The sequence below is a fragment of the Vigna umbellata genome, chromosome 7, assembly GCF_029865625.1.
Source record: "Vigna umbellata cultivar VRB3 chromosome 7, Vumbellata_1.0, whole genome shotgun sequence".
In the NCBI taxonomy this organism is placed as follows: Eukaryota; Viridiplantae; Streptophyta; class Magnoliopsida; order Fabales; family Fabaceae; genus Vigna; species Vigna umbellata.
This window is the reverse complement of record NC_142171.1, coordinates 6,637,015-6,663,632: the sequence shown is the minus strand read 5'-3', so window position 1 is coordinate 6,663,632 and position 26,618 is coordinate 6,637,015. Positions and strand designations below refer to the sequence as shown.

The window sequence follows — 26,618 nt, the reverse complement described above, 5'->3', positions numbered from 1 at the left end:
TCTCCTAGTTTCGTTTCCCAATACAAAGGCAATACAAGTTGATAGTTTAAGATGCAACTATATAGTTGCATGAATAAGATGCAGTTATTGGTTCACAAATTAAGAGTGCAAAAGAAAATGGGTAAAGGTCAAAAGCATTGAATTTTTCTATCCATTATTTCTACTAGTTTCAATACTACTACTTCAATATAAAATTTTCAATTAAAAAAAAGAAAATGACATAATCTACTTTCAATTAGTATGATACACACAAGAAGAAATGTCATTGTCTTTAGCCAATTCCTTAACAAAGAATCTGCAACTAGAAGAGAATATCAAAGAGAACTAAGAATAAAAAAGATTATCAAGAGAAACGGCTTCCATTGCATATGCCAACAATGGAGGAGTTTGGACATTGCAGAAGCTATGCACAATAATAGCAACTCAAAACATGTCATCAACATGGAAGTTGTTGTGAAAAACTGAAATTCTAAAAGAGAAAGCCTTAGATGGAGATATTCTTTCCGATGCTCTAGGTTTTAATGTGGCTAATCAATTTCTCATGAGATCATTTATTGCCTTTAATGAACACAACCTTTTAAAGAAAATGGATGAGTTTAGATATTGCCTGCATCAATGCCAAAAGCAAATCTAAGATGTAGTCTTGTGATTGCCCATGAGCAATTAGGATTGACTTGTACAAATACAAGCCACTAATGTTTGGAAGAAGGGAGCAGATTTGGGAATTTCTTTATAAGAAACAGTAATAAAATTCACATTAAATAAAGAACTTAGGCCAAAAACAGAAATATGAGACATGAAACGCATACCAGTGAACCATTTTCTATTTCTATCACTTCATTGACATTCCAACAGTGATAGTCTGTAGATATGCCTTAATGCATAGTAATTGTATATTAAATCTTAAACTGCAAGTGGTACTAACATCATTGACAATAGTTGGTACATGTCCGGTACAGTTATATAGTAGTACAACCTATATTCATGTGTATCTGCATGACAATCGAGAGTGAAACTTACATGTCTTGTTCGTGCTCATTGGCAAGAGCAGCCTTGGCAATACACAGGAATGCAGCATCAACATTGAAATCTTCTTTTGCGGATGTTTCAAAGTAGGGAATATTCCCTTTTGAAGCACACCAATCCTTTGCTTTCTTCTCAGAAACCTGCATGTGAGATAAATAAACATTTTACACTCAGAGATAAAGTGAGAAAATGTCAAAGTGTAATAATATTTGCCTACCACTCGACTATTCCCGCCATCAATATCAATCTTGTTTCCAAGCAAAATAAATGGAAATGACCTTGGATCGGGTGGGTTTGCCTGCATCACAAAGATACAACGAGAACATAAATCTGAACAGAAAGCTTATCCAGCAAATTCCAACATTGGTAGGTTATAAATTAGGGTTAGACAATCTGTGAATGTTGTGAGGACACACTAGCTAATAGATGCATTTGTCCATGTGAAAAAACACCACACCCTAGACAATAGTCGAAGCAGCAAGAGATAAAGCATTTTGAAAAGGACAATAATTACCTGTTTGAGAAACTCCTCATGCCAGTTGTCAAGGGTATCGAAAGATTTCATCACATTAACATCATACGCAAGAACACAGCAATCCGCGCCTCTATAAAATGCAACCCCGAGACTTTGGAATCTCTCTTGCCCAGCAGTATCCCATATCTATCAATCAGACACAGAAAATAAACACATTGGAACACAACACAATCTTCACTACAAGCCTAAAACAGAAAAATTCAAAAGAACACTGAAATACCGTTGGAATAGGAAACGAAACCCACTTGTAGAGTGACAAGTCTGTCGTCAATCTGAAGCTCTTTAGTGACAAAATCAGCACCAATGGTAGCTTTGTATTGCTGACTAAACTTCTTGTGCACGTATCTAGACAGTTAGTTAAGGTCCACACAGCTAAATTCCAAAAAAAAAAATTAAGGGACGTAAAGAATTGTCAATAACTATAAAAAATATCATCAAAATAACCAAAAACACAAATCTGATAAACTTTACAGATGCACTGGCTATGATTACAATTACAATTATAATAAATCATTGTAAACCAAAGTGAATCCGAAAAGCGGTGAAAAAACTGCGACACGCGGCGCGTGAGGATACTGATTCATCAACGAGGTCTTTCCCACTCTGGCAATGGCAAAAAACGAATCAGATAAAGCGTTTTCAAAAGCGGTGTTGCGGGAAAAACACCAAGAACGTACCCGCTATCGCCGAGAACAATGACCTTGAGCAAGGTTCGCCTGCGCAACGACATAGCTGCTTACGGTGGGGGCGCAACGCACTCGATTGTTCCTTCCTTCGCTTCTTTATCGAGGGATTTGATTTAGAGGTCAACTACGAGCACAAAAGGGGAAAACAAACGCCATTTTCGATCGCTTTCTGCACTGTTCTTGTACTAGACAGATTTCGCCAAAAACAAAAAAAAAAAAGGAAAAAGGGAAAAAAGGGAAAATTAATTTTCCTTCAATGAATAAATTTCATGGACTAAAAAAATAACCGAAATAAAGTTTCTTCCTTACAGGATATTGGTATATCTCTCTTTATGTGGATGTTTAAAATTTAACTACGACAAGTTAATTATGGAATTTTTCTTATGGAAAGTTAATATATGGGGTGTCCTAAATTAAATTAAATAGATTAAAAAGGTAATTAAGTGAAAAATAATTCAAGTATAATTATAAGAGAGGTGTTGCGAGATAAAGTTACGAAGCGTGCATGAATGATGGCACATTGTGGGTGATCTATCAGATCCAATAATATCGCCCTGAGTTGTTTGGGAGAGAGAAGAAAAGGTATCATCAAAATACGATACACCTAGAAGATTCCATCCTAATTATTTACGTCAGAATTGAAATGGACTATTCAATCAAAAAATAATTAACAAATCCAGTATTTCAATTATTAAAATTACAAAATCGACTTCTCATTGAATTGATAAATCGGTGTAAATATTATTAAAAGCCACTTAAAAGTTATTTATAAATTTAAAAATTTATAAACATTAATATTTTCTTTAAAGTAAAAAATATATATTTTTTTATTGTTATATAGTACTGGACCTTCATGATGAGGTGAGTATAAAACAACATCGTCGTGGGCAAGCACACAAAACACATTATTATGCTAAGACAGCTTAAATAAAATTAATCAAGGATTAGCATATATAAGACTTAATCAACCAATGTCGATCCACGTAAGCCTTATTAACGTAAGTCACATTTCACAATATACACATGGTTCATTGATTATTATTCTATTTACAGTGTCCTGCGATACGTTTTGCTAATTTAACTTTGAAATGTTTTACAAACACTCTTAGTATCTTAACTTGAGGAGGACGAGTATCAAAAATGGTATTATCTTGGTTTTGAAACTAAGGATTACGAAAATAAATATATCATAAGTACATATTGACCCTCATAGAACAATTATATTTAATATATATATAATATATATATATATATATATATATATATATATATATATATATATATATATATTCGTCTTAATAAAAATAGTTCTCTCTTTTTTATGATCAATATATCACTCAAATAACTCATTATAAGTTTGACTAAGATAAACTGAAAAATAAGTTATGTTTTATTTAAATTCGTAGCTTGTGGACAATTTGTTGATAAAATATTTAAGTGAAATAATTTCTCATAATATTATGTTTTTGTTTAGTATGTTTTTGGAATAATATTGTTAAGTAATAACATCTCACTCATTATAGTATATTAAGTGATTTGATTTTGAGATATATATGGTAAATGTTAAAGATGTAAGAGTGAGTCGATGTAATTCATTAGGATTGGCTCACCACAAAATATTTAACTTAACCTGTTTATTTTTGGTAAATCAAAAATTTTGTAATTGAGCTGGATCCACTTGTTAGTTGATTGGTAAAACGGTGTGAATTAATGGATTGACCGAATATTTTGTTTTTTCAATTTATTTTATATATTTCGTTACATTAAAATTAAAGTTTTCACCTAATTTTTTAAATAATATAAAGATAAATTAAAATATCAATATATATAAATTGATAAACAAAAAAGTTTAAACATAAAAAACTATTCAAATATTATTGAATAATATTTGAGTACTTGAAATAATCAAATTGTAAACTTATATGATTAGAAGTAATAAATAATTTTAATAAAAAATAATAAATAAAAATACTAATAAAACAAAGTATTGTTGTTGATAAGTTATTGATAAATCTCTACATTCAATCTGACTTAAACTCATTTAATCTTCATTTAATCTTTAAGTTAAGTAAGTCAAACTACCTTAACCCACATAAAAAATTAATTATTTTTCAACCAACTCAACTCAAACTTATGATAAGTGGATGGTTTGCAAATTAAAACTCATTTTAAAAGGTTTAGTTAATGTTGAGTTAAAGATTTATTAACTGTAGTTTTATTAAAAGCAACATCATATAAATGATTAAATCAAGCAATAAAAAATTAATTAAAAAAATTGTTATATAGTTAAATGATGTGTGTTTTTTAATACACTTTATAAACCCAATAATGAATTACACATATCTAACTAATTTTGCCATAATAAAAAAGTGATAAATTTAATATTATATTAGAAAAGCGAATTTTAAGTTTAATACAGTCTAAAGAACATTCAGTGCTCATATCCAATACGTCCATTATAAGAATAAAGAAAAACCAATCAGTTAATAAACTTTTATCACGTCTCAAAATATTATTCTTATCTTAATAGATTTAAATTTAAGTTTAAACAAAAGTCACAAAATCATCTTAATATAAAATATGTATCTTTCTTATATTATGATTTTTGTCATATATTACTAAGGATATGTGAAATCATATTAATGACACATTATATATTGTATTAATAAAATTAAGATGGCGATCAGGTATTCAATCAAACTCTCTCACATTAAAAGTCCTGATTTATGTAAAATAAATTTAAAATATAAAAATTAAATATTCAATTAGACATTTTCACATTAGAATATAATAAATTTACATTAAAATCTGAATGAGATAAACTCATAAAATGAAAAAAAAAACGTGCTTAAAAGACAAAATAATTAGGAAATAATTAGAATTTCAAAACATAAAGTCGTTTTTAGTGGTAAGTTTTAACTATACGAGGTTATGCAATCCTTGTCTAGTTAATGGCATTTCTATGAAAATAATATGCAGAACTTTAAACAAGATTGAATATTTATTTAAAAGGTTTTGGAACATGGTAAAACATTTCATTGAAAATCTTATATCGATATTATTTTATCAATTAGTGTAATATAAAGAATAATTGATATTTTTCAACTACTTTTAAAAGAATTCACCATACAAATTAAAGTATTACAATACAAATACAGAAATTAAAACATAAATTATATTATAATTAATATAAAAACATTTCAATAACAATTTTCAAATAATATGTATAATATAAACTAGGTATGTAGGCAAATCGATGGTGTAAGACTCAAAGAATAAATGTCTTAAAAATAAAGTTTGATTATTTTATTGTCTCTCTAATATTATTTGTTTTTCTTTCACTTTTTCTTAAAATTACGGTGATCTACCACATTGTTTGATGATAAGAGAATATCATAGAACTTACGGTGTTGAGATTATAATTTTATTCGGTTAATTTTTTAAGCAAAGTTAATATTTTGTCATTTTTTATGTGTAACATTTAAAGACTCAGGATGAATATTTATTTAGTTAACATTATTAGAATGTGACGGAATTTTTTGATCAGTTATAATGGTAACAAAATAGTTTGGTAAAAAAAGGTGTACCATTCATATTCTTTTGTTTGATAGAGGGTGTTGCTCCCTCCACCACCACATCTTTCTCCCTCCACCTTTCCAATTTATTTTAATTCCAATTATATCCTCAGATTAAAATTTTTTACTTTTACTATTTTAATTTATTTCAAATCTAGCTCTCCTACTTTACTCCTGCACCCAATCTTTCCATCTCTCATTTTCGTTTAATAATTTGTCTTTCGTTTTACTCTGCAATCCAATTTGTCTTCTCTGTTTCACTTCTCCTCCTCCGTTTCTTTCTTCTTCATTTTCTTTACATTATTAAAATACATTAAAAATATATTAAAAAATAATAAATCAAAACATTTAAGAATAAACTAATAAAAGAAACCCTAAAATAAAAAACGTAACTTTTAAACGGAGGTGACATCCTTCAACGGATGTCAACATTCGTTGAAGGAAAAACGGATGTCAACATCCGTTTAAGGTAAAACGGATGTCGACATCCGTTTTACCTTAACGTCGTTTGACATCCGTTGAAGGATTTTGACATCCGTTGAAGGATGTCTTAAAGATTACGTTTTTTTTTTAGGGTTTTATTTGAAGGTTTATTTGAATACGCAGCTTGAGGAAGCAACACACTGCACCACTCCACACACTACACTACACTACCAGCGCACTGCACCACGAGAGAGACTGTTTGATCATTCTTTTCACCACCACCAACCTTTGCAACTTGTAAAAAAAAAAAGGAAGAAATATAATGTTAAAATGAAAGAAAAATATTTTACTCATGTACTAGAAAGGTTATTAGTGGAATAGGTTGTAAATGGATAAATTAAAAAATAATCCTAAAAATAAAATTTTACTTAAGGACAAAATAATAAATGGAAGGTGGAGGGAGAGAGGTGTGGTGGTGGAGGGAGCAACACCCTGTACATTATTGTTTAACCTAATCTAAAAATTCATTTTTGTAATACAAATTAGAAAAAAAAACGTTTCAATTCCTGATTAAAGGTATCGGTGAGTTTCATTTTTTCTTCTAAATCCAATGAACTATATTAATAATTATCGGTAACTTGTTTTAGAGACTAATTTATAAATTAATTATAATTTTAATTTTCAATAATGATTATTTTAATATTTAATAATTTTTAGTTATATAAATGGATATCTAATTTTTATAATGATTTTTGTCATATCTAAGGTTAGTTTTTTTCTTTTTGCAGTGAAATAACTCAAAACTAAATAAAACCTAATTATCTTGAATCGAATGGTACAGTAGGTTATTTTCCTAGAAAGGATTCCATTAATCGGATCATTAATCCACAATAAGCTCTGTAATTAATAAGTTAATATGTAGCACCGATTTGAGGTTTGAGAAACTGCACCGAACTGCAATACAGTGTTTGTTCGTGTCTTGACCATGGCGACTCAACCGAGCGATGCAGAACTCATAGTCAGCTTGCAAGCCAGGGTCAAGGTATTTTCCATTCAATTTCAGCCAATTGTCGATGTTTTTCTTTCTTAGCCTGTAGAGTTATTTTTATTTTCTGCTATTCGGTCTGCGTTTGCATCAATATATCCTAAATTGCTTTTGTTGTTGTTTGTCTGTTTCTGGAAGCTCAGATAATCTTGAATAGGAAAACCAGTCACAGTGTTTTGTTAGGTTTAGGTGGTTTTGTCTTGCATTGCAACTTTGACATGTTTTTTCCTACTGATTTGTGTTTCATACTATCAGGAGCTAGAAACTGAGAATGCAAAGCTGTTGGCTCAACTTGCTGATTGCCACAGTCATGAGGTTAGCTGGTAGACTATTTCATATTTTTGTTTGTATTTTATATTTTGACAATACTGGAGCACAGTTATTCTGGAAAAATTAACCATGAAAAGGAAAGATATACGGGGGGAAGCTGCTGTCTTCAATGAAATTTGTTTGAATCTGTGATGCAGATGGAGGAAAAATTACATGGCCCTGACGGGAAAGACAGGGAATCAAAAGAAGGCAACAGGAAATTCGAAAAGAAGATAGAGAAAAAGAGTCAGGTTCCGTTCTGGACACTTTCTTTAGGGGAGTAGCTGTGGCACCTGTGACATGGGTCCTAAGAGATTTTTTTTTAATAAATAATGTCACGATAAATTTCTGTCTTTGCCCCCTTATGTTTTTTTGTCAAAATTATATTAAAATTTAAGTTATAAGTTCCACTTTCTGATCTTCAGTAGAATCTCTGTACTGTGTTTGATGGTTGTCTTAACTTCTTGATCTCAGTGGTTTTTTACGTGTATATCTTGTTTCTGTTTTTCAGTTCCAATGGTGTTTTACTTTTAAATTGTTTCTTACCTGTGTATACGTGTTTCCTTTCTTTGGTGTAGCTACTATTAATTTTGTAAAAAAGATCTACAAATTTAAATCAGCTTTTACATCATGAAACAGGTTATGACACAGGGTTTATGAGCCATCACAGCAAGAGACACGTAGCTTTAAAAGTCATGTACTTTGGAAAAAGGTATATGCTATCACTGTAATATTTGCCTATGTTTTCTGTCTTAACAATTTGCCTCATAGCTACCGTCTTAGCTGTCCAGAGGTTGAGAGTCAAACCTTTTTCACCTCAGCCTATATCCCCCACCGCACCCAGTTGGAGCTAGGAAAGGATTTGCTGTTGTTTTCCATCTTATCAATTTCTGCTGAGATGCTGATCTATATTGAATTTTTTTTTATTCCTTATTATTTTGCTTTTTCGGTTCTTTAAACTTCTGGTGTATATTGAATTAAATTCAACATTATAATTAATATCAAGGTCTTCTAACAACCTGTGGATTTCAGGTTTTATGGTTTTGCGTCAGAGGCACAAATGCAACCAACTGTTGAGGTTTGTTTTTTCAGAAACCCAAGCCAATAAATTTCAATCTGCATAAATTGATCATGCATACCACGAAGCAGAATTTTCAATGTAATCACATTATTATTTGTTCCGGAAGAAGTATTCTTGTTGTCAACTGTGGGGATAATTTGGTAAAACCATTGCATATGCTGTATGTGAATACCTCTGTTTATTTATCATTTGTCATTTTTCTTGCAGTCTGAACTTTTTAAAGCTTTTGAGAAAACAAGGCTATTAATTGGCAATAAGAAGGAGTCACAGTATTCAAGATGTGGTAGAACAGATAAAGGGGTTTCCTCTGTTGGACAAGTAAGTACAGGCGTGGAAGAGTAAAAAAGAATAGAAAGGAAGTGTTGTCTATTATGATACATAACTTGATTAGGAAAAGATAATACAACAAGTTGATCTTTTCCATTTCTGTATTAGGACATCCCCCAATAACAATCTTTGTGCTTCTTAAGAGTAAAGGCCTATATGGAAAATGCAATGCTAGAAAAGATAAGATACTTTTGTTGAGTGCCTCAACAGAGATAGAGAGGAAACTTCTAAACTAGTAAAAACATTATAATTATTATCGAGACTCTTTATCTTTGGGTAAGACCTATGTATGGGGATTTATACTTTGCTGATTCTCAATTGACTTTATTCCCTTCCACTCTATCACATGCAAGGTTCCATAATTTCTTGGGACCTTTATTTTTCTTGAAACCTGGATTAAGAGAAGTAACTGACTTGGAGTTTCTGTTATTGTTGCTAGACTCAATTCACTTGTATTCTTTAAATGGTAAAAATAGTTTGGAGCCTTTCTTCTGGGGTGTATATATGTAGGTTATTTATCCAATTTCCCATCAAGTCCCCAAACCATGAGAAGTTATCTTTAAATAACCCTTTGGAAATCTACACTTCCTTGAAAGGTTTAAAGTCTTGAAGCTGGACAGAATTTCTTAGTAAGACGAATAGTAATACTGTATCACTGAAAGTATGTAGCAGCTTCATTGACTGAATTTGGATTTATCTACTAGTTAGTGTGGCTGTGCTATTGTGGGGTTGAAATGAAAAAGAAATATTTATGCCCATTGTAGAGTTCCCACTTCAAATAGAGATAAAACCATCATAGTCCTTATAAATATTGGGTAGTCCTCTCCTTACTAGCTGCATGTAGAGTTTAGTTAGGTCCAACTAAGCCTAAATTAGAGGAAGTTATTTAGGACCTCTTAATTTGGGGCCTCCTATTAGGTTATGGTTTGGAGAATATGTATTCTTCCTGTCTCTAGGAAATTGTGTTCATCTAACTAAAACAATAAAACCTGAAAACGACAATGTAAGTGTTCCACAATCCTTAATATATTATTGTTTATAATCTGTTCATAGTAAATCAATTACAAGGTTGTTTTGTTGTTTGAGGAAGTTGGAGGAAAGGGAGAGGGAGAGCAAGAAGGACATTTGAGGAATTTGTAAGAGGGATCTCATGGCAAACAATATCTCTTAATATTTAGCCTTTAACCAAGCTTAATGGTGTACATGACCTTAACACTTTTGTAGTTGTATTTATTGTACGAGGTCACTGACGTGTGTAGGTTAAAAGCTAGTGCCAAATTTCTAATTGTTATATTCCACTATTTTACTGTTGATAACTGGAACTTCGTATAATCTGCCAGTTCATTGTTTAATTGGTTCTGATGATAGCAACATCTTGAAGCAGGTGATAGCTCTTTTCCTAAGATCAAACCTCAAGTTATCTGCAATAAATAATGGAAATTCTGGAGAAGTTGTTTTGGATGAGAAACATGGTTAGTAGAATAACTTTTTAAAAACAAAAATTCTTTGTTGCTTCTGATTTTCATAATTTTTTAGTTGACTTAATCTCGTTTGATTTTCTTATTTTGTTCGCTTTTGCATCATAAAGTGAATCTGGTAGAGCATTGACACTTGGGTGATATAAGAGAAGAAAGGAGGGTGAACCCAGTGAGATTTGGGTAGGGGTGGAAGAGGCGGGATGGGGGGCGATGTGAAGGGCGTCACATGAGGGAAGAGGAGCCCAGAGAAAAGGTTATGGAAAAATTGTATAGGTTTTGAGGGTAGACCGCACCGCTGTATTGTCTTTTTTTTTTGTTGCTTCAAATGTTCTATTTCCAGTCCTTTAACTTTGTGTAAGGAGCCTTTTATCTCTTTGTTTAGAGCTAACACTAAGAATTTTCAGTTTATATCAGAGTCACATTTAATCAATGAAGCGAGTTAATGCTTGTGAAATTAGATTTGTAATGTTGAATCTGATATTGCCATTAATAATTACTTTCTTAATTTTGCTACAAAATTTTATGTAATAAATTTACAACTAAAATTCAAGTGACCAAACACTATAAATATGTGTACGGTCAAGGGTAGTTTGTGTTGCTGTATTGGTGACTGGATTTTATTTCCTGCATTCTCTTTTCTCTCCTATGAAAGATTAAATTTATAAATAACACCAACACCAATTACTTATTCTGAATTCCACACCATCAGTAGGAATGTCCTTCTCTTTGAAATTATAATTCTGGCACAATCCTCCTAGTTGAGCTTACGTAATAATAATCATCTTTTTTCTTCCCCAGCTGGAGAAGGTTAATTCAGTGATGTAAGGAAAGTTGAGTTTTTCATGATATTTTAATCCTTATTTCTTGTAGTATTAGTTTTAAAGTTTTAGAACCCGACTTTAAGTAGAACAGGATGTGGGGATCTATGATTGATGGTCATCTATCTTACTATTATGAATTGAAAATGTCACGTAGAGGTTTATTAAGTTTTATTATATGGTAATGTTAGTGACAGCTATCATGTTTAGTACTGACCACTGACACCTTTTTTATGTAGAAGGGGAAATAGATTATGTTAGGGTGCTAAATCGAGTCCTTCCAAATGACATTCGAATTTTGGGCTGGTGTCCTGCTCCTGTTGATTTCCATGCAAGGTTTGTATCTATTCTTTAAAATTTTGGCTTCAATAGTTATTAGTTATTTATTTTATAATTATGTTTTGCTTGTTTTGAATTTTTTTTTTGTTTCTTAAAACTTAAAAGCAATGGATATATTTATGTTTTTTGATCAATTTATTATGTGGAATTTAAATTCAGATTAGTGTTTTGTTGCTATGTTTTAAGTTATGAAATAACACTTTGTTGAACTAAAATGAAGGTAATAGGTTTGAGTATCATTACCCAAGTAACCCATCAGGTATCGGAATGGATGCTAAAGTTAACATCCACATGCTTATGCTTTAACAAAAGGTTTTACCAGAATTAGATTACCGATCCCTTGCATAAGCACAGTGGGCAAAGATAAAGGGAAACAATTTCAATGCAAATATAATAATAAATCTAAAAGATAAAAGTAGGTGGGGAAAAATTAAAGCAGAGATGGGCACTTGTCTGGGTAGTTTTATTATATATTTGGATGGGCTGAATCAAACATGAACAATTTTTCTTACGTTATTCCAGTTGATGTTGCAAATCAGCCTAGTGACAACTGAAGTTCATTTTAGTGATCTGTAACTATAACATTAGTGAGTTAGAATTTCCATTTTGGAGGGAGGAGGGTTGCGCTTTTTAATATTGTGGTGGTTAATATTGTATTTTGATAATAAATTATTTTCAAAAGCCCATAATCTTGTTCGGGACTGCCAGACAAATGCACTTGGAACTCGGCTCATTTTAGAGTTTTTCTTTCATGGGCAAGTGGATTATCTATTTTAATTAGATCAGAAATAGAGAATTTTTCATTTCACTTTACACCGTAAGTTGATACAGATGGGGAGGTGAGGTTTGCACCTCACTTATATATTATAATTTGACCTTATATCTAGTCGATGTGGGACTTCCAACACACCCCTTTACGCCGAGGTATAGACATCTCGAGCGTGAGAGTAGAATTAATGGGTGATCGATAGTGGCCCGACAACGGGTGGAACATAATACCCACATAGATCTCGCTAGGATAGGCTCCAACCTGGCTCTGATACCATATTGAAAATATGACTGATTTTATTATTCTCAATCATGAAAAATACATTCTCATATCCTCTATTTGTAATAATCTAATTCTCCTAAAAAGGGAAATAGGGAAACTAGGTAAACAAAATAAAATAGAAGATTATATATCTATTTTCTCTAATTAGGAAGATTCTAAAGATATCTTCTCTAATTACAACACTCCCCCTCAAGTTGGTAAGTGAATATCAATCATTCCCAACTTGCCTACAAGATTTTGAAATCTACTCGGAGGAAACCCTTTTGTAAAAATATCTGCTATTTGAAGTTTTGTAGGAACATGAGTTGTAATCACAAAGCCTATGTCAAGATTATCTTTGATGAAATGTCTGTCAATCTTAATGTGTTTGGTTCTGTCATGTTGACTGGATTATGGGCTATGCTCATAGCAAACTTATTGTCATAGTGTAGTTGCACCGGGTTCTCCACTTTGACTTTAAGATCATCCAAAATGATTTTCATCTAGAGTCCTTCATACATTCCTTGAGCAAGACCTCGAAATTCAGCTTCTGCACTAGAATGGGATACTCTATCTTGCTTTTTGCTTCTCCATGTTACCAGACTATCTCCAAGAAACACACAATACCCAGAAGTAGATTTTCTGTCAGTAATAGAACCTGCATAGTCAGCATCAGTATATATCTTCATAGTCAATGTGTCTTCCCTTTTGAATAATAGCCCCTTTCCTGGACTTGACTTCAAGTATTGGAGAATTTTGTCAACTGCTTGTATGTGTCTCTCTCTTGGATCATGCATAAATTGGCTCACTACACTAACTGCATAAGCAATGTCTAGTCTTGTGTGTGATAGATAAATCAATTTTCCTACCAATCTTTGATATTGGGTCTTCTCTACATGAGCACTTTCTTCACTTCCAATTCTGTGATTATGTTCTATAGGAACTGTTGAGGTTCTACATCCCAACTTTCCTGTTTCTTTGAGGAGATCAAGTACATATTTCCTTTGACCAATAGTATTGAGACAAATCTTACCTTTTATGGACAGAGTACATGATCCAGAGGGCTTACTCATTGATTCAACCATTGCTTTCAAGTGCTCGAGATCCTTTAATGAAAAAGTACTCTATAAATCATCCCATATTTCTTTTGCAGAAGAATGAAACATATAATTTCTACTTATCTTAGGAATCATGGATTGCCACATCCAAGTCATAATTAATGAATCTTCATTGTCCCAAATTGAAAAATGAGCGTCGTCTGGTCCTGGCCCTCCTCCATCTATGTGATCAAGTCTTGAATGACCCTTGAGAGCCCTTCGAATAAATTGGCTCCATTGTAAGAAATTCTGACCATCCAACCGACAGGTAGCCCCTATATTTGGTAGGTCATTAGGATCCAAAGGTATAATTTTTACTTCAGACATCCCGTAGAACGCAACCAGGAGTCTCCAGTGACCTTTTCCGAGACGACGGCGGCGTTTGGGTCACACTGAGAAAAGGAGCAAAACTTAAAACTCAGATCTACTCAAATATAGGCTGGGTCGTCACCGACCCTAGGAACAGACTCAGGAGGCTCCGACGACCCTATCTATTGCAGCGGCAGCAAGTGGGTCTTGTCAGAGGTGGGCGCGTGGGCTACACGAACTAGCGACGGTGGCGGCGCGTGACGGCTTCTCTCACGGAGTGTCTTCCGGTGTTGTGGTCGCAGTGTTGGGCGCATCTTTCTGCCCTATCAACGACCCCAATTGGCGACGGCGGCAGCGGCGGTGGTCAGACAGCTGCGGCAGCGCAACTGTGCAGCGGAACGGAGCTCCAAGATCGGGATCTCTGACACCAAGTTAAGAAGTGGGCTTTAAGCCTAACTCAAGCCCACAAAACCGGCTTGTAAGGTGAGGTTTGTACCTCACTTATATATTATAATTTGGCCTTATCTCTAGTCGATATGGGACTTCCAACAGGTAGGATTGTGACTCAGGCTGGATTGTCTTTATTTACTGACACTAACCTTCATCTTGTGAAGATCTTGCAATAAATAATTTAACTCTTTGCTTAATGAAGCTTCATATATTGAATTATTCTATTTCGTTTTCCTGTTCCATCCATGTGTGCTTTGTCAGGTTCAGTTGCTTAAGCAGGGAGTATAAATATTTCTTCTGGAAAGAAAAATTGAACATCCCGGTAGGAAATCAATTTTTCTATTCAATTCTCTAATTTCTTGAACCTTGTTTTGTTTTTCTTTTTCTGTTTTCTGTTTGCAATCATTTCAAAGATTTTAGAAGCACGTGAACTGTAACACTTCTCATCTATTCATGTCCCATTAGGCTATGGAGAGTGCTGGAAACAAACTTGTTGGAGAGCATGACTTTAGAAACTTCTGTAAAATGGATGCAGCAAATGTGCACAACTACAGGCGGCACATCACATTGTTTGAGATTTCTCCTACCGATGTGAGGTTAAGATTGGTAGACATTTTTCTTACTCTCATCCTTGTGTTTCTTCGGGTGCATTTTTACTGGCAAGAAGTATGTAGGAAACAACACTTAAAATTATATAAATTGGATGTTGCAAATGTGCACCACTGGTGTTAGCTTATCTTAATATTCAATATATTTTGTTAGGCTAAGATTAATGGAAATTTAACAAGGTTTTTTGATTGAAGTCAATGTTTTTTTCCCCATTTACCTGCAGGTACAATGGTAATCAACTTTGGGTGATTAAAATAAAAGGCAGTGCTTTTCTATGGCATCAGGTTCGCTGCATGGTTGCTGTTCTATTCATGGTTGGCAAAGGTCTTGAATCTCCAAATGTGTGTACTTGACACCCTCTTATATAAATCAATTTTAAAATTTTAGTTGTTTCTTTATTGATTCTGTAGAATTTAAAAGTGTAGATAATTTTGTTTGATTGTCACAATAATGAATCTTGGCTCTTCTAACATTATTGTAGATGAATGTGGCAATCAAACAAAACCATGTAATTCTGTTGTGTAAAACTAGAGTTGGTGTTAGGCATGTAAATAATGAGGAAGAGTGGAATAGGTATTATAGAAGGAATGATAAGATACGGAAGGTTTATTGTAGAAGGAAAAGTAAAAGGAAGCGGTGAATAAAGGAAGGAACAGAAAAGTGGATGCAGTGATGTCCGTTGGGAGTTGGTCTATTATAATTAGACCCATCATTCCCTTGGAGGGGAGGACGATAATTTTGTAGTTTGAGCTTTAGCTCTTTGTGAAGGAGAAACCCTTGGAGGAAAGGGTGATTTCCTATTTTGTGTTCTTTTCTGTCTATTCAATAAATAAAGAATATTACTCTTATTTTGGGTTCCCATCAAATTAGTCCGACCTACCAGATTCAAAAAGAAGGGGTAAGTTTGGAAAGTTTGGCCAGCAAGCAAGGAAGAGTTATGGCAGAGATGAAAACAAGTTTGTCTATTACCAAAGAGATCCTACCGGACTTGAGGGAGATTAAAGAACTTCTTCAAGATATCAAGAAAGAAAAGAAAAAGGTAAAGACTGGTTTGGGTATTGTGAAAGATGGCTTGCAGGAAATAAAAGAGATCAAAGATCTTCCTCCAGACGGAGGAGACAATTCAACCGAGCAGGAAAAGCAAAGAGCAGAGGATGCCTTTGACAATAATGGACTTAATAATGGTGAGAAAGAACCACTTTGCCCTGGGGTTTAAAGGGTGGAGTAGCCCACATTGGAAGGGAATGACCCCCAAGGTCAGATTGCAAGGACAGTGTTTTGGAAGTTCAAAAAAATCAAAGGATCAATAAAAGTACATCCAACCCTTATCAACATGGAAGAAAATGCAGTCCAGTGGATAATCTGGCAACAAAAAATCAAGAAATTTTCCAAATGTGGGGAGAATTCAGGGAATGTAGAAGAGAAGGAAGAACTGTGGCAAGATCTCAAGAAAAGCAAGAAACTATCCAAAGGGGGAGAAAACTCAATTAATGTTGAAGAAAAGATGGAAGTAAGCTGTGTACATGGTAATAGATCAAATGAGGATGGAGAAAAAATGCTAAAGCCCTGGACTACAAGAGCCGAGAAATATTTTGAGGTTCAAAAGATCACCTCAAGGAAAAAACTGGGTTTGGCTTCCATCAGCATGGAGGAAAATGCAATGATAAATTTTGAGGGTGATGATAAAGTAGATAAGAACAAGGAACCAGAAGCAGGGGATGAATCACATGATTTATGTTTACCAAAAAGAAGTTCTGACTCGGGTGATAAATCTGATGATCAAGAATTTGAATTCTTTACCTGTACGAAAAAAATTCATTGCAAGCATTTTGCCTTCTGAGATATATGAAGACGCTCTTGTAGGGGTTACTTATCAACATTCTGCAAATTTGACTCGTGTGGAGGCTGGTGGATATGGGTGATGGATATGGGTTTATAGGTAGTGAGTAAAGGTACTGATATTGAAGTATGTGAGTTTGGAAAAAAACTATTGTAGCACCTATGTTAACCTACTCGATGTTATCCTCAGTTCCTCAGTGTCACCTTGTCTCTTTAATATATATATATATATATATATATATATATATATATATATATATATAAAGAGTCATTGCATTACATTGCAATATTAAATCCTAGGAAAATTTATCTCTACATATGGATTTCTTATTTTGCAGTTTAAGATAACAAGTTTTCATGCTTAAACTTGAAGGTGATTGATATGCTACTCGACACTACTAGGATCTTAAGGAAACCCCAGTATACTATGGCTTCAGAGGTTCCGTTGGTTCTTCAGTGCTGTGAATTTGATGACATTAAGTTTATATGTTCATCAGGTATTTCTGATTTGTAAGATTTGAATATGGTGGCTTATTGGTTGGTTGGATTCCTTTCCGCAGATTTTACACTACTTAGTTAACATATTAATGCCATAAACTTTGGTTGAATATATTTAATTGATTGCATATCTAGATGCTGGAGATGCTTTGCGGTCACACTTGGTGAATGAATGCCAAATTTACCAGCTTCAAACTACAATCTTTCACGAAGCTCTTCTTAACTGTGTGCCTCTTTCAAATGGTGCTGCAAATGCGTTAGCAAATTACTTTTTAATTTCTTTTATTTATCGTGAATCCATGATCTATTTTGCTTATAACCCTTCATTTTCCAGATCAAAGCTTGCTGCCTTTTCAGGCAACCAAGAAGAAAGTTTCCCATGTTCCTCTTATGTCACGTCCTACTGAGCGTGAGTTCTGTATCCTGAAATATTTTTTAAAATTATTTAAAAATTACTTAGCATGTTATAAATGGAATATGAATGATTTGTTTTCTTCCAAGCTCCATACCAAATTTTTTTCACGAATATACTTCTTGGCTCCTCTGATCTGACTGCTTTCTTGTTTAATTAAATCTAGCATCATATGAAGAACGCCGTGCCAAACTCAACACAGTTGCATGAAGATTTCGTTGGTGAACTTTGTTATATAATGTGTTTGGGTGAGCATTTGCATACTTAATTTTGTATGGCTTTTTAATTTTGTAAAATTATTTTTTGGTTAAAACTTATAACTGAGTTTGAAGGGTGTAATTTTAGTATAATGTTATTTAATACTTTGGTAAAAATAATTTTTAGATGCGTAAATTGTCAAAAAAGGGTATCTATACACTATTAAAGTAATTATAATATTCAATTATGGGATTACTTTTATCCATGCAAGCACTATGGGATTTTTTCCACTGCAAAAGTAACAACGTGCTTCCATCAAAACCATGATTTGGAATGCTGAATTGATTCTGCACAATTTTATCGAACACGGCAAAATGAACAAGGTATATTTGCACGTGGTGAGTAAATTTTACGTTTTTCCAGGCTCGGATCTGGATCGTTCAAAGTGAGTAATTTACTGTTTTGTTTTATTCTTAGAGGGTAGAGTAAAAATTCTGCCCAATTGAGTGCTAAAACATTTTTTGAAATTTAAAATGACCTTGTAAAACGGGAATAAAACCGTTTATGCTCAATTTATAATGGGTCAAAGAAAAGTGTTTAATATGTTTCCATTTTTAAAAAAAAAAATCACTTTAAAGATTTTTTTTATTCTATATGTAAATATCTTATTCTTAATGACGATTGATACGTATTGTTGGAACTTAGACTCGTGTACTGTAGTATATTTGTCAGACCATATATAAGTGAACTAAAGAACTCATGTACAAGGTTAATCAAAACGTGAGTAGATTTTAATTAATTTTATTGTATTTAATGATATCTGTTCTAAAGTAATTTTCATTTAATTGATGTTTCAGTTTCTAAATTGCACGGATTTCTTCCTTTTGTTTTTCCAATTCTACTAAATGTGGTAGTAATATATGAATTTATTTTATTAAAGAGTAAAAATCAAATTTGGTACATGAAAAGCTGAGAAAAATGTAAATGGGTTTCTAATTAAATATTTCATGTAAATAGTTTTTTAAATATTATTTTTGTTTGCATGCTAGTCATTCTAATGGATGAATGATGTGTGTCAAGGAGCAAAGTTTTCTCTAACTTAAGTGACAACATATTACATCTAATTTAGTTATGTAAAAAAATCTGGGCTTTTAGAGTAAATACCTGATTGGGTGTCTGAAAAATTAAGGTAGTGACCAAGAGGTCTTTGAATAGGATTTGTAATATAAATGAGTTTTTGTATATTAACAATATTGACTCGTTAGTTGTTCCATTAATAAAAGAACAATTAATAGCACATAAATGGATGAAAGATCCGGCAAGGAAGAGAGTTTCTTTTTCTCTTATATGCTTGATGAACTCTTATATTAATGGAGTTTTTACATTTGTTGAAGTAAAAGTTCCTCTAGTTTATATGATCTAGTTTTACTAATACATGGTGTTTTTTACTAGAGATGGTTCTGAATCCAAGTGTAAGTCTAAGTCTCACATTAGATAAAAATGAGAAAGTAGAGCACCTTATAAAGGTGAAAGACCCATTAACTCATTGTCTTAAGGTTTTGGGTAAAGAGTGATGTCGATCCTTTATATAGTTGGTTTAGATGTTATTGGTGTTTATGTAACCTACAGGAAACTTATTTAAGTATGTAAGTAAAGAATTCTAACAAACTTATACTACAACAAATCAACAACAATAACGGTTAACTAAATAGACCATATAATGCGATGACCTCAAATTAATTATAATATTTAACACACCTTAATAATAGAAAATGATTTCAAAATCAAATTGAAAATCCATTTTTCCTTAATGCGTTTCACACATTTGTCATAGTTTGTGAAGCGAATTGAAAATGATATGATAGAGAAATTGGCATAATTGTGAGGTGAAAAAATAATTAGAATGGTTGTGGAGGTGGGATGACTTAGGTAAAACAGACAAAAGCTAGTTCCCAATAGTTTGCTTGTCCATGTCTCCAATGTTGGGTGCCTTCAAGCTAACTCCTAATCTGGCAATCACCATGTGGCAAACCCTTTTCATTCCACTTTCTCGCTGATGGCGGGTTAATCATGGCCCTATGCTTGCTATCAAATGGAAATCCATTATACCATTCTTTCAATAATGATTCCTCAGTGGAACCCATTTCCACCCTAAAGTTTCATATTACCGTCATTTCTAAAATACCTAAAGTCAATAACTTATCTTAACAAATTTCTTTACATCAATATGTTTATTAGCTTTCAATTTCGATTATATAAAATAAAATATGTATGTTCTATAGCCTTCAAACCAAGATACTCGTATTAGTATATTGGATTTCTTAAACAAATACTATATTTTTCGGTCCAGGTAAATATTTATAAGGAAATTATATTATATTATATTCTTTTGATGCAAGTAGAGAGAGAAGGGGATAGAGGAAAATTCGGATAATAATAAAAATAAAAAAGCGAAAACAAACTTAAAATCTCTTTACACGAATTGTCGCGGACTGTGATATGATATGCATGTTTGCGTTGTGTAAGGTCTGAATTTGAAAGAAGAGAGAGACATGGAAGCCGCGATGGGACTGATGCGGAGGATTCCGCCAAAACACACGGAAACTGCTCTCTCTGCACTTCTCAGCCTTATGCCTAACAACTCCTCCGATCTCCTCGCTCAAGTCGATCAGCCTCTCCAGGTCTCTCTCTCTTCAATCTTTATCCCAATTTCTGCAATTCACGAAATGCCATTTCTGGAACCATAAATAATTCAATTACGATATTTGCTCTTTCTTTAAATAGGGTTAAGGATATTTTTTGGGTGGAGTATGAATGTTGTGTCGCGATTTGCTTTCCCAACTTCTTTTTTTATTAAATTGTTGATGACAAAAGCAGGTTCTTTGCGATGTGGAATGCGGGAAGGAGTTCATTTTGTGTGAATACAACAGAGATGCAGACTCTTACAGGTTATTTTTTTTCATAAACATCGCTATATCTGATTTCTGCTGGATTCAATATGCTTAGTGTGTGTTTTCAGGCATCTCTCTCTCTCTCTCTCTCTCTCTCTCTCTCTTTGTGTGCGTGTGTGTCTACTTGATCGAGTAGCTTTTGTTTCCTCTGAAGCTAAATTGGGTGTGACCTTTATTTAGTCATTCTTTTGGTTGGACTCATAGCTAGGAGCTTGTACTGAGGGAATGTTACATCTAGTATGCCTCAACTTAGTTTGCTATAGCGTTTAAACATTTTTCTTTTAAAAGGGATTTAGCTCTATTTATGTCGATGTAAAGATATAGAAAATTGGTGGTGTCTGGAATCAGAGAACGAGAGGGGAAATGAAAGAAATTAATTTTCTTTCGTGAATGGTATATTGTTAATTTTGTGATTTTTTAAATATAAGGAAAAGACCATTGAATGCATTTACTGGCCTTTTGATGAATGTGGCTGTGTAGTAGAAAAACAACAGAATATTTTATGGAAAACTCGTTCTTCAAATGGAGACCGGTGCAAATGTTTAATTGTGTGTTGCTAACTAGTTAAGTTCCTACCCCATAGACAGATCTGTAATTTATTTCTCTTGATTGTTCCCCCAAATTTTCCTTTTTAACGTGTTTACTATTTACGCACGGTTTAAACTTATTGTTGACTGAATGTCTCTACAGATCACCTTGGTCAAATATATACCATCCACCATTAGAAGATGGGTCCCTTCCTTCTTTAAGGCTGCGGGAGCTGGAAGTTGAAGCAAATGACATATTTGCAATATATCGTGACCAGTGAGGTCCTTTACTTACCTCATCTTTAGAGCTTATGTGCTGTTTTTAGATGTCTTTTTAAGAAATCTTTTGTCCGTAGTAACTTATTTCCTAAGTTTGTGTGTTCTTGCTGTCTATCTGAATACAATTATTTAGCTATTTTGTTTTAAAACAATATGCACCATTAATGGATAATGTCATAGGTATTATGAAGGAGGCATTTCGTCAGTTTACATGTGGGAAGATGATAATGAAGGTTTCGTAGCATGCTTTTTAATAAAGAAAGGTGGGCCTGTTATTTGAGTAAACTCTAATGGAAGACACTGCTTACACTTGTGACCTTGTTTCTGATGTGATTTTTTTGCAATTCCATGATTAAAGATGGCTCAAAGACTGGGCAGGGTAGACGGGGATATTTAGAGGAAGGAGCATGGGATGCTATACATGTTATAGAGGTAAAGTATCATTCCATCGAAGACTAAGCACTGACAAATACAGCTGTATAACAACTTTTAATGCAATGAGGAACTATAACATCCCTATTTAGCTCTAAATTTTCAGAATATTTTCAGTAATTCTTAGCCCTACTTTTTTTGTTAATTTAGGTGGGACCAGAGGATGAAAACAACAATTATCGTTTGACCAGCACAGTTATGCTGACTCTGACTACAGATAACGAGTCATCTGGAACTTTCAGTTTATCTGGATCAATTAGACGTCAGGCATGTTCAATCAGAATTAGCTCGTGTTGCATGTTGGCAATTAGATCATTTAATTATCAGCTGTATGCTAATTTTCCTTTTTCCTTTCTTGAGAAGCCACGTCATGAACAATGTACCCTGATTGAATTACACGGTTTTTGTTTGATTAATGAAGAGTGCTAATATTCTTTCTTGCCATTAGCTCGAGTCATCTTTTTTTCTTTAGTTCTAATCCTAAATTAGTTCTCCTTATATTTAGATGAATATGAGACTATCAGTTGCCGATGGACATCTTTCTAACATGGGAAGGATGATTGAAGAAATGGAGAGTAAACTGAGGAACTCACTAGATCAGGTAATTTTTTTATTATAGAATTCAAGCCTCAACTGCATACTTGTATTTGAGATTTTCTTTTTCCTGTTCTGTTACTGTTCTCTGGTAGGGGAAGGATTTGGGTATTTGTAAATTGCAGGTATCTGTATGTTAATAATACACGTTACAGGTGTACTTTGGGAAAACAAGAGAAATGGTTTGCACACTGAGACCACCTTCTGAAGTGTCCCAGATGAGAATGCCCGAGAGCTGATGTGCCGTTGCATGGTGTAACAGAGAGAAATTACTGTTTCCTTCGTATGTTTTGGGTTATTGGCGGGTAACTTGTGTCACAATATTTGCAGTAGGTAGTTTTACTACGGTTGGTGGTTCGGATGGCCATCTTTTTATAGAGGTAGTTGTGTGTGTTGTTTGAGTGCCAATTGTTGCTTCTGTAGTGGATAAGCATCATGTTTGTTGTTGATACTTGAATGTTCAACGAAACAGTGAAATCCCCAAACTTGTTCTCACGAGAAATGCCCCATATGATGGATTATTTTATCATTGTTGGTATTATTAACCAGAAGTAACATATGACCGTGGGAATGAAAATGAATACCAGCCCGAGTAAGGTAACATCGTCCAGAATCATCATGGGCACGGCCAATTTTGATACCAATATATATTCAATAGATTTGTAATACTTAGATATACTAATTGCTTATATTCAAGTAGATGAAATGTGTTTTTTATTTTGTATTTTTATTCAATGTTATCCGAATTAGAACAAATCGATTGGATTGACTAGGAATCAATCACTGGACTAACCTCCCTATTCGGTTATCTTGTAAAGAAGTGTAAAATCAGTTTGGTAGATTCCCATCTGGGCATAATTAGTTCTACTGGCTTAGTGGAAAAAGTTATATATTTTTTAATCAAAAAAATTTAATACTATGATGGTCATATTTTAGTCTAATGGTATGTTATTGATGGTTTGAAGCGCATTAAAAAGGTCTTCTAAACCACTATCTACCAAATTTAAATTTAATGACAATTACGTTATTGATTCATTAAATATAGTGAGTTCACAAAATTCTGATTTTTAATATTTTTCTGTCAATTATAAAAGTGCGCTTAAAGAATGTATTAAAGCATCTGTATTAGTATTTTTTTTTCTTGATGATTGTATTTATTTATGTTAACTTTATTTGCTAATCAAAATCAGTACGCGTTGTTATTTTTTTTTCTTTGTTATGAGGTTTTATGTTTAATTTTTTAACATCTCATATTATGAGTTATTAGTTATGATATTTATCAGTAAGATTTAAATTACATATTATAAAATTATGAATATTACATTGTTTTTGTCTAATATTCTAAAATCTATTTATATGAAAAAAATTATTTAAATTTAAGCCGTTTAACTGCTTTTACATTGTTTTCGTTGCATCGGTCGCCCATTTGAAAATCCTAACATTTTTATTAACTAATACTTCAGTAATATTTTTCATTCAATTAATTATAAAATTAATAAAGTTCGTTAATATATTTTAACTTTTTCTAAAGTTCTATTTTAAACTAATTTATGCTATAAAACCTCCTTATTCATCACATTTTAGCGGGATATCCATTAGAATTACATTTTTTCATCCATGATACTCAAATTTAAGTAATTTCTTAATATGATCAAGTTCAATATCACTGAATCGATTAATAGTTGGTCTTAAAAGTGTACTTGAGAGCATTTATGTGTCAAAGATTAATATATTTTTTTTAGAAGTAATATTAAAATATTTAATTTATTGATCTGTTCGATATTAAGACGAAAAGTCAAATATATTTATATTCTGAAAGTTGGGTTTTGCTCACTTAAAAGAAGAAACTTTAATTTTATTTCTTCTTCCTTCAGAGACTATTATCTTTCTATCCCTTACAATAAGGCGATAATAATTATTTCTAAACCTATTAACATAACTTCTCACTAGCATAAAAGGGAACAGATTGAATGTTCTTAACTAAAACAATTGCCGTCTACTTTTTGCTACAATTCTTATATATAATATATATACACTATAATATAGAAAAACAAATATATATAACAATCATATTATGATAATATAATAATATGAATTCACGATTCATCAATTAAAAGAAATTATGATAATTATATAATTAAAATAAGCTATATAGGTTTAATTTGCGAGGGAATTCGGTCCACCACGAGTTTGAGCTAGGTTGTGGTTGAAAAAAATGTAATGCTTTTCTGCGGATTAGTTTTCAACCCGACTCACTTAGAACCTGACTCACTTAGAATCCAACTCATTCTATAGTGAGTCGAGTTGGTCCACCAACCCACCTAATTTAATTTAATTTAATTATTTATTATTTTGTGTTTCAATATTATTAGTTGGCATTTTTTTTATTATATTGCACATGAGAAAAAAATGTTTCAAGAGAAAAAAAATATATCAGATTTATCTATTCAAAACTTTAATATTATGGATAGACAAGTGATACAAAAATTATCAATATTAAAAACTTATTTGTTCGCCTTTTGTGTTTGTTTTTATATTACGCTTGAATTGTATGATATTTTTTATTTCTTTTGAATTATCTTTAGAGTTAGAGTGAAATTTATTTAGATTTAAATTAGAAAAAAATATAATTTAAAAAAACTTATAATTAAGTAAGTTAACCGTGGTTAGTCAGACCGGGTTCGAAGTTTTTCAGCTGATAAGTGAGCCGGATTGGGTTGGTTCACTAAGTTACCAACCCTTGATAGGCTGGATCGGATCAAGCCTAATTATCTATTTTGACAGCTCTAATTTATAGCTAGCAGGCTGGTTTTATGGTATAAATAAGTAGAAAGTAAAATCAATGGAGGATTCAAAGCTTTGTGGATAAAAAAATAACCTATTAATAACACACATTGAATAATAAAATTTTATATTAGTGAGACCTGGTGGTGTTCATCTTTGACATTTCCTTTTGAATAAATGCATGTATTCATGCAAGCTACCTTATTATTGCTAAAACATCTACTGCATAAAAAATATACAGTCAAACCATTTTTTTTTCAATACAATAGTTTTTTTTTTAATATTTATCTTTTACTTATAACAGAGATTAATAGGAAATAAAGATTTGATGAATTTGATAGAAAAATAGGGGGAAATGAATAATAAAAAAATGAAAAGTTATTATAAAAATAGTATAACCCGAGTAAAATATTTTTCTGTCATAAAACCAGCGATTAATTAGTCTTAATTATAAACTATGGGTATCTTTTGTAAAATATAAACTATTTGAGTCAAATAGAATAATTATAGTAATTTGAGACTGGTGATTAAATTTAAATAATTCTATGTCAATTGATATACTTAATGGTAATGATTGATTAGTCTTACTATATTTTTTAATAAAAGAAGCCTTAGGAAGACAAATTCGTACTTAGCTTGTCCTTTAACTTGATTTTGACCCTTGAATTTTAATAACATTTTGTTTTTTTGTTCTACTGATCATTAGGTTTTGAATTATGATAATAAATACTGTTATGAACTAGATTTGACAATAATAAGAAATTATCATTTCAATCTGTTATTATAGCAAGAATTCAATTGTTTCTCAACTAATACCAGTGTTTTTTATTATTTAATAGATTTTTTTTTCAACTATATTTTTTGGTTCGGCCCCTCACCACATGGCATAATTTCATTTGCATCAATTATAAATTTTTGTAGTGGTTAATTATTCAAATTATACTTTAAATAAAGTTTCAAGTTTATT

The 26,618-nt window shown here is 32.3% G+C and overlaps 3 protein-coding genes across 5 annotated transcripts; 2 read left to right on the top strand and 1 right to left on the bottom strand.

Annotated features, from left to right (window-relative positions):
- Positions 1 to 292: 292 nt before the first annotated feature.
- Positions 293 to 2,713, bottom strand: LOC148195044 (ras-related protein Rab7-like). The gene is made up of 7 exons (XM_088094854.1): positions 2,557 to 2,713; positions 2,239 to 2,432; positions 2,138 to 2,164; positions 1,807 to 1,906; positions 1,541 to 1,687; positions 1,244 to 1,324; positions 293 to 1,166 (listed from the first exon to the last, which is right to left on the bottom strand). Exons 2-7 carry the CDS (start codon positions 2,289 to 2,291, stop codon positions 1,017 to 1,019), a joined length of 558 nt encoding a protein of 185 aa, XP_087950980.1. The 5' UTR covers positions 2,292 to 2,432; positions 2,557 to 2,713; the 3' UTR covers positions 293 to 1,016.
- Positions 2,714 to 7,073: 4,360 nt separating this feature from the next.
- Positions 7,074 to 18,271, top strand: LOC148195043 (uncharacterized). 2 transcript variants are annotated; one of them, XM_088094345.1, is made up of 15 exons: positions 7,074 to 7,287; positions 7,546 to 7,605; positions 7,758 to 7,850; positions 8,220 to 8,311; positions 8,632 to 8,677; positions 8,888 to 8,998; positions 10,392 to 10,479; positions 11,543 to 11,639; positions 14,790 to 14,850; positions 14,994 to 15,124; positions 15,361 to 15,478; positions 17,350 to 17,473; positions 17,610 to 17,717; positions 17,809 to 17,883; positions 18,053 to 18,271. In XM_088094345.1, the coding sequence occupies exons 1-15, from the start codon at positions 7,231 to 7,233 to the stop codon at positions 18,094 to 18,096; spliced, it is 1,305 nt and encodes a 434-aa protein (XP_087950471.1). In that variant the 5' UTR covers positions 7,074 to 7,230; the 3' UTR covers positions 18,097 to 18,271. The 2 variants fall into 2 exon arrangements, with proteins under 2 accessions (XP_087950471.1, XP_087950470.1); XM_088094344.1 differs by lacking the exons at positions 7,074 to 7,287; positions 7,546 to 7,605; positions 7,758 to 7,850 and having other exon boundaries at positions 7,862 to 8,311; positions 11,546 to 11,639.
- A 2,253-nt stretch (positions 18,272 to 20,524) lies between these two features.
- LOC148195042 (F-actin-capping protein subunit beta-like) lies at positions 20,525 to 23,396 on the top strand. Of its 2 annotated transcripts, none has more exons than XR_015780617.1 (8): positions 20,525 to 20,765; positions 20,962 to 21,032; positions 21,726 to 21,839; positions 22,022 to 22,104; positions 22,200 to 22,273; positions 22,424 to 22,602; positions 22,779 to 22,874; positions 23,023 to 23,040. XR_015780617.1 is itself a non-coding variant. In XM_088093969.1 (8 exons), exons 1-8 carry the CDS (start codon positions 20,637 to 20,639, stop codon positions 23,104 to 23,106), a joined length of 768 nt encoding a protein of 255 aa, XP_087950095.1. In that variant the 5' UTR covers positions 20,543 to 20,636; the 3' UTR covers positions 23,107 to 23,396. The 2 variants fall into 2 exon arrangements, 1 of the variants encoding a protein (XP_087950095.1); XM_088093969.1 differs by having other exon boundaries at positions 20,543 to 20,765; positions 22,424 to 22,540; positions 23,023 to 23,396.
- The last annotated feature ends 3,222 nt before the right edge of the window (positions 23,397 to 26,618 follow it).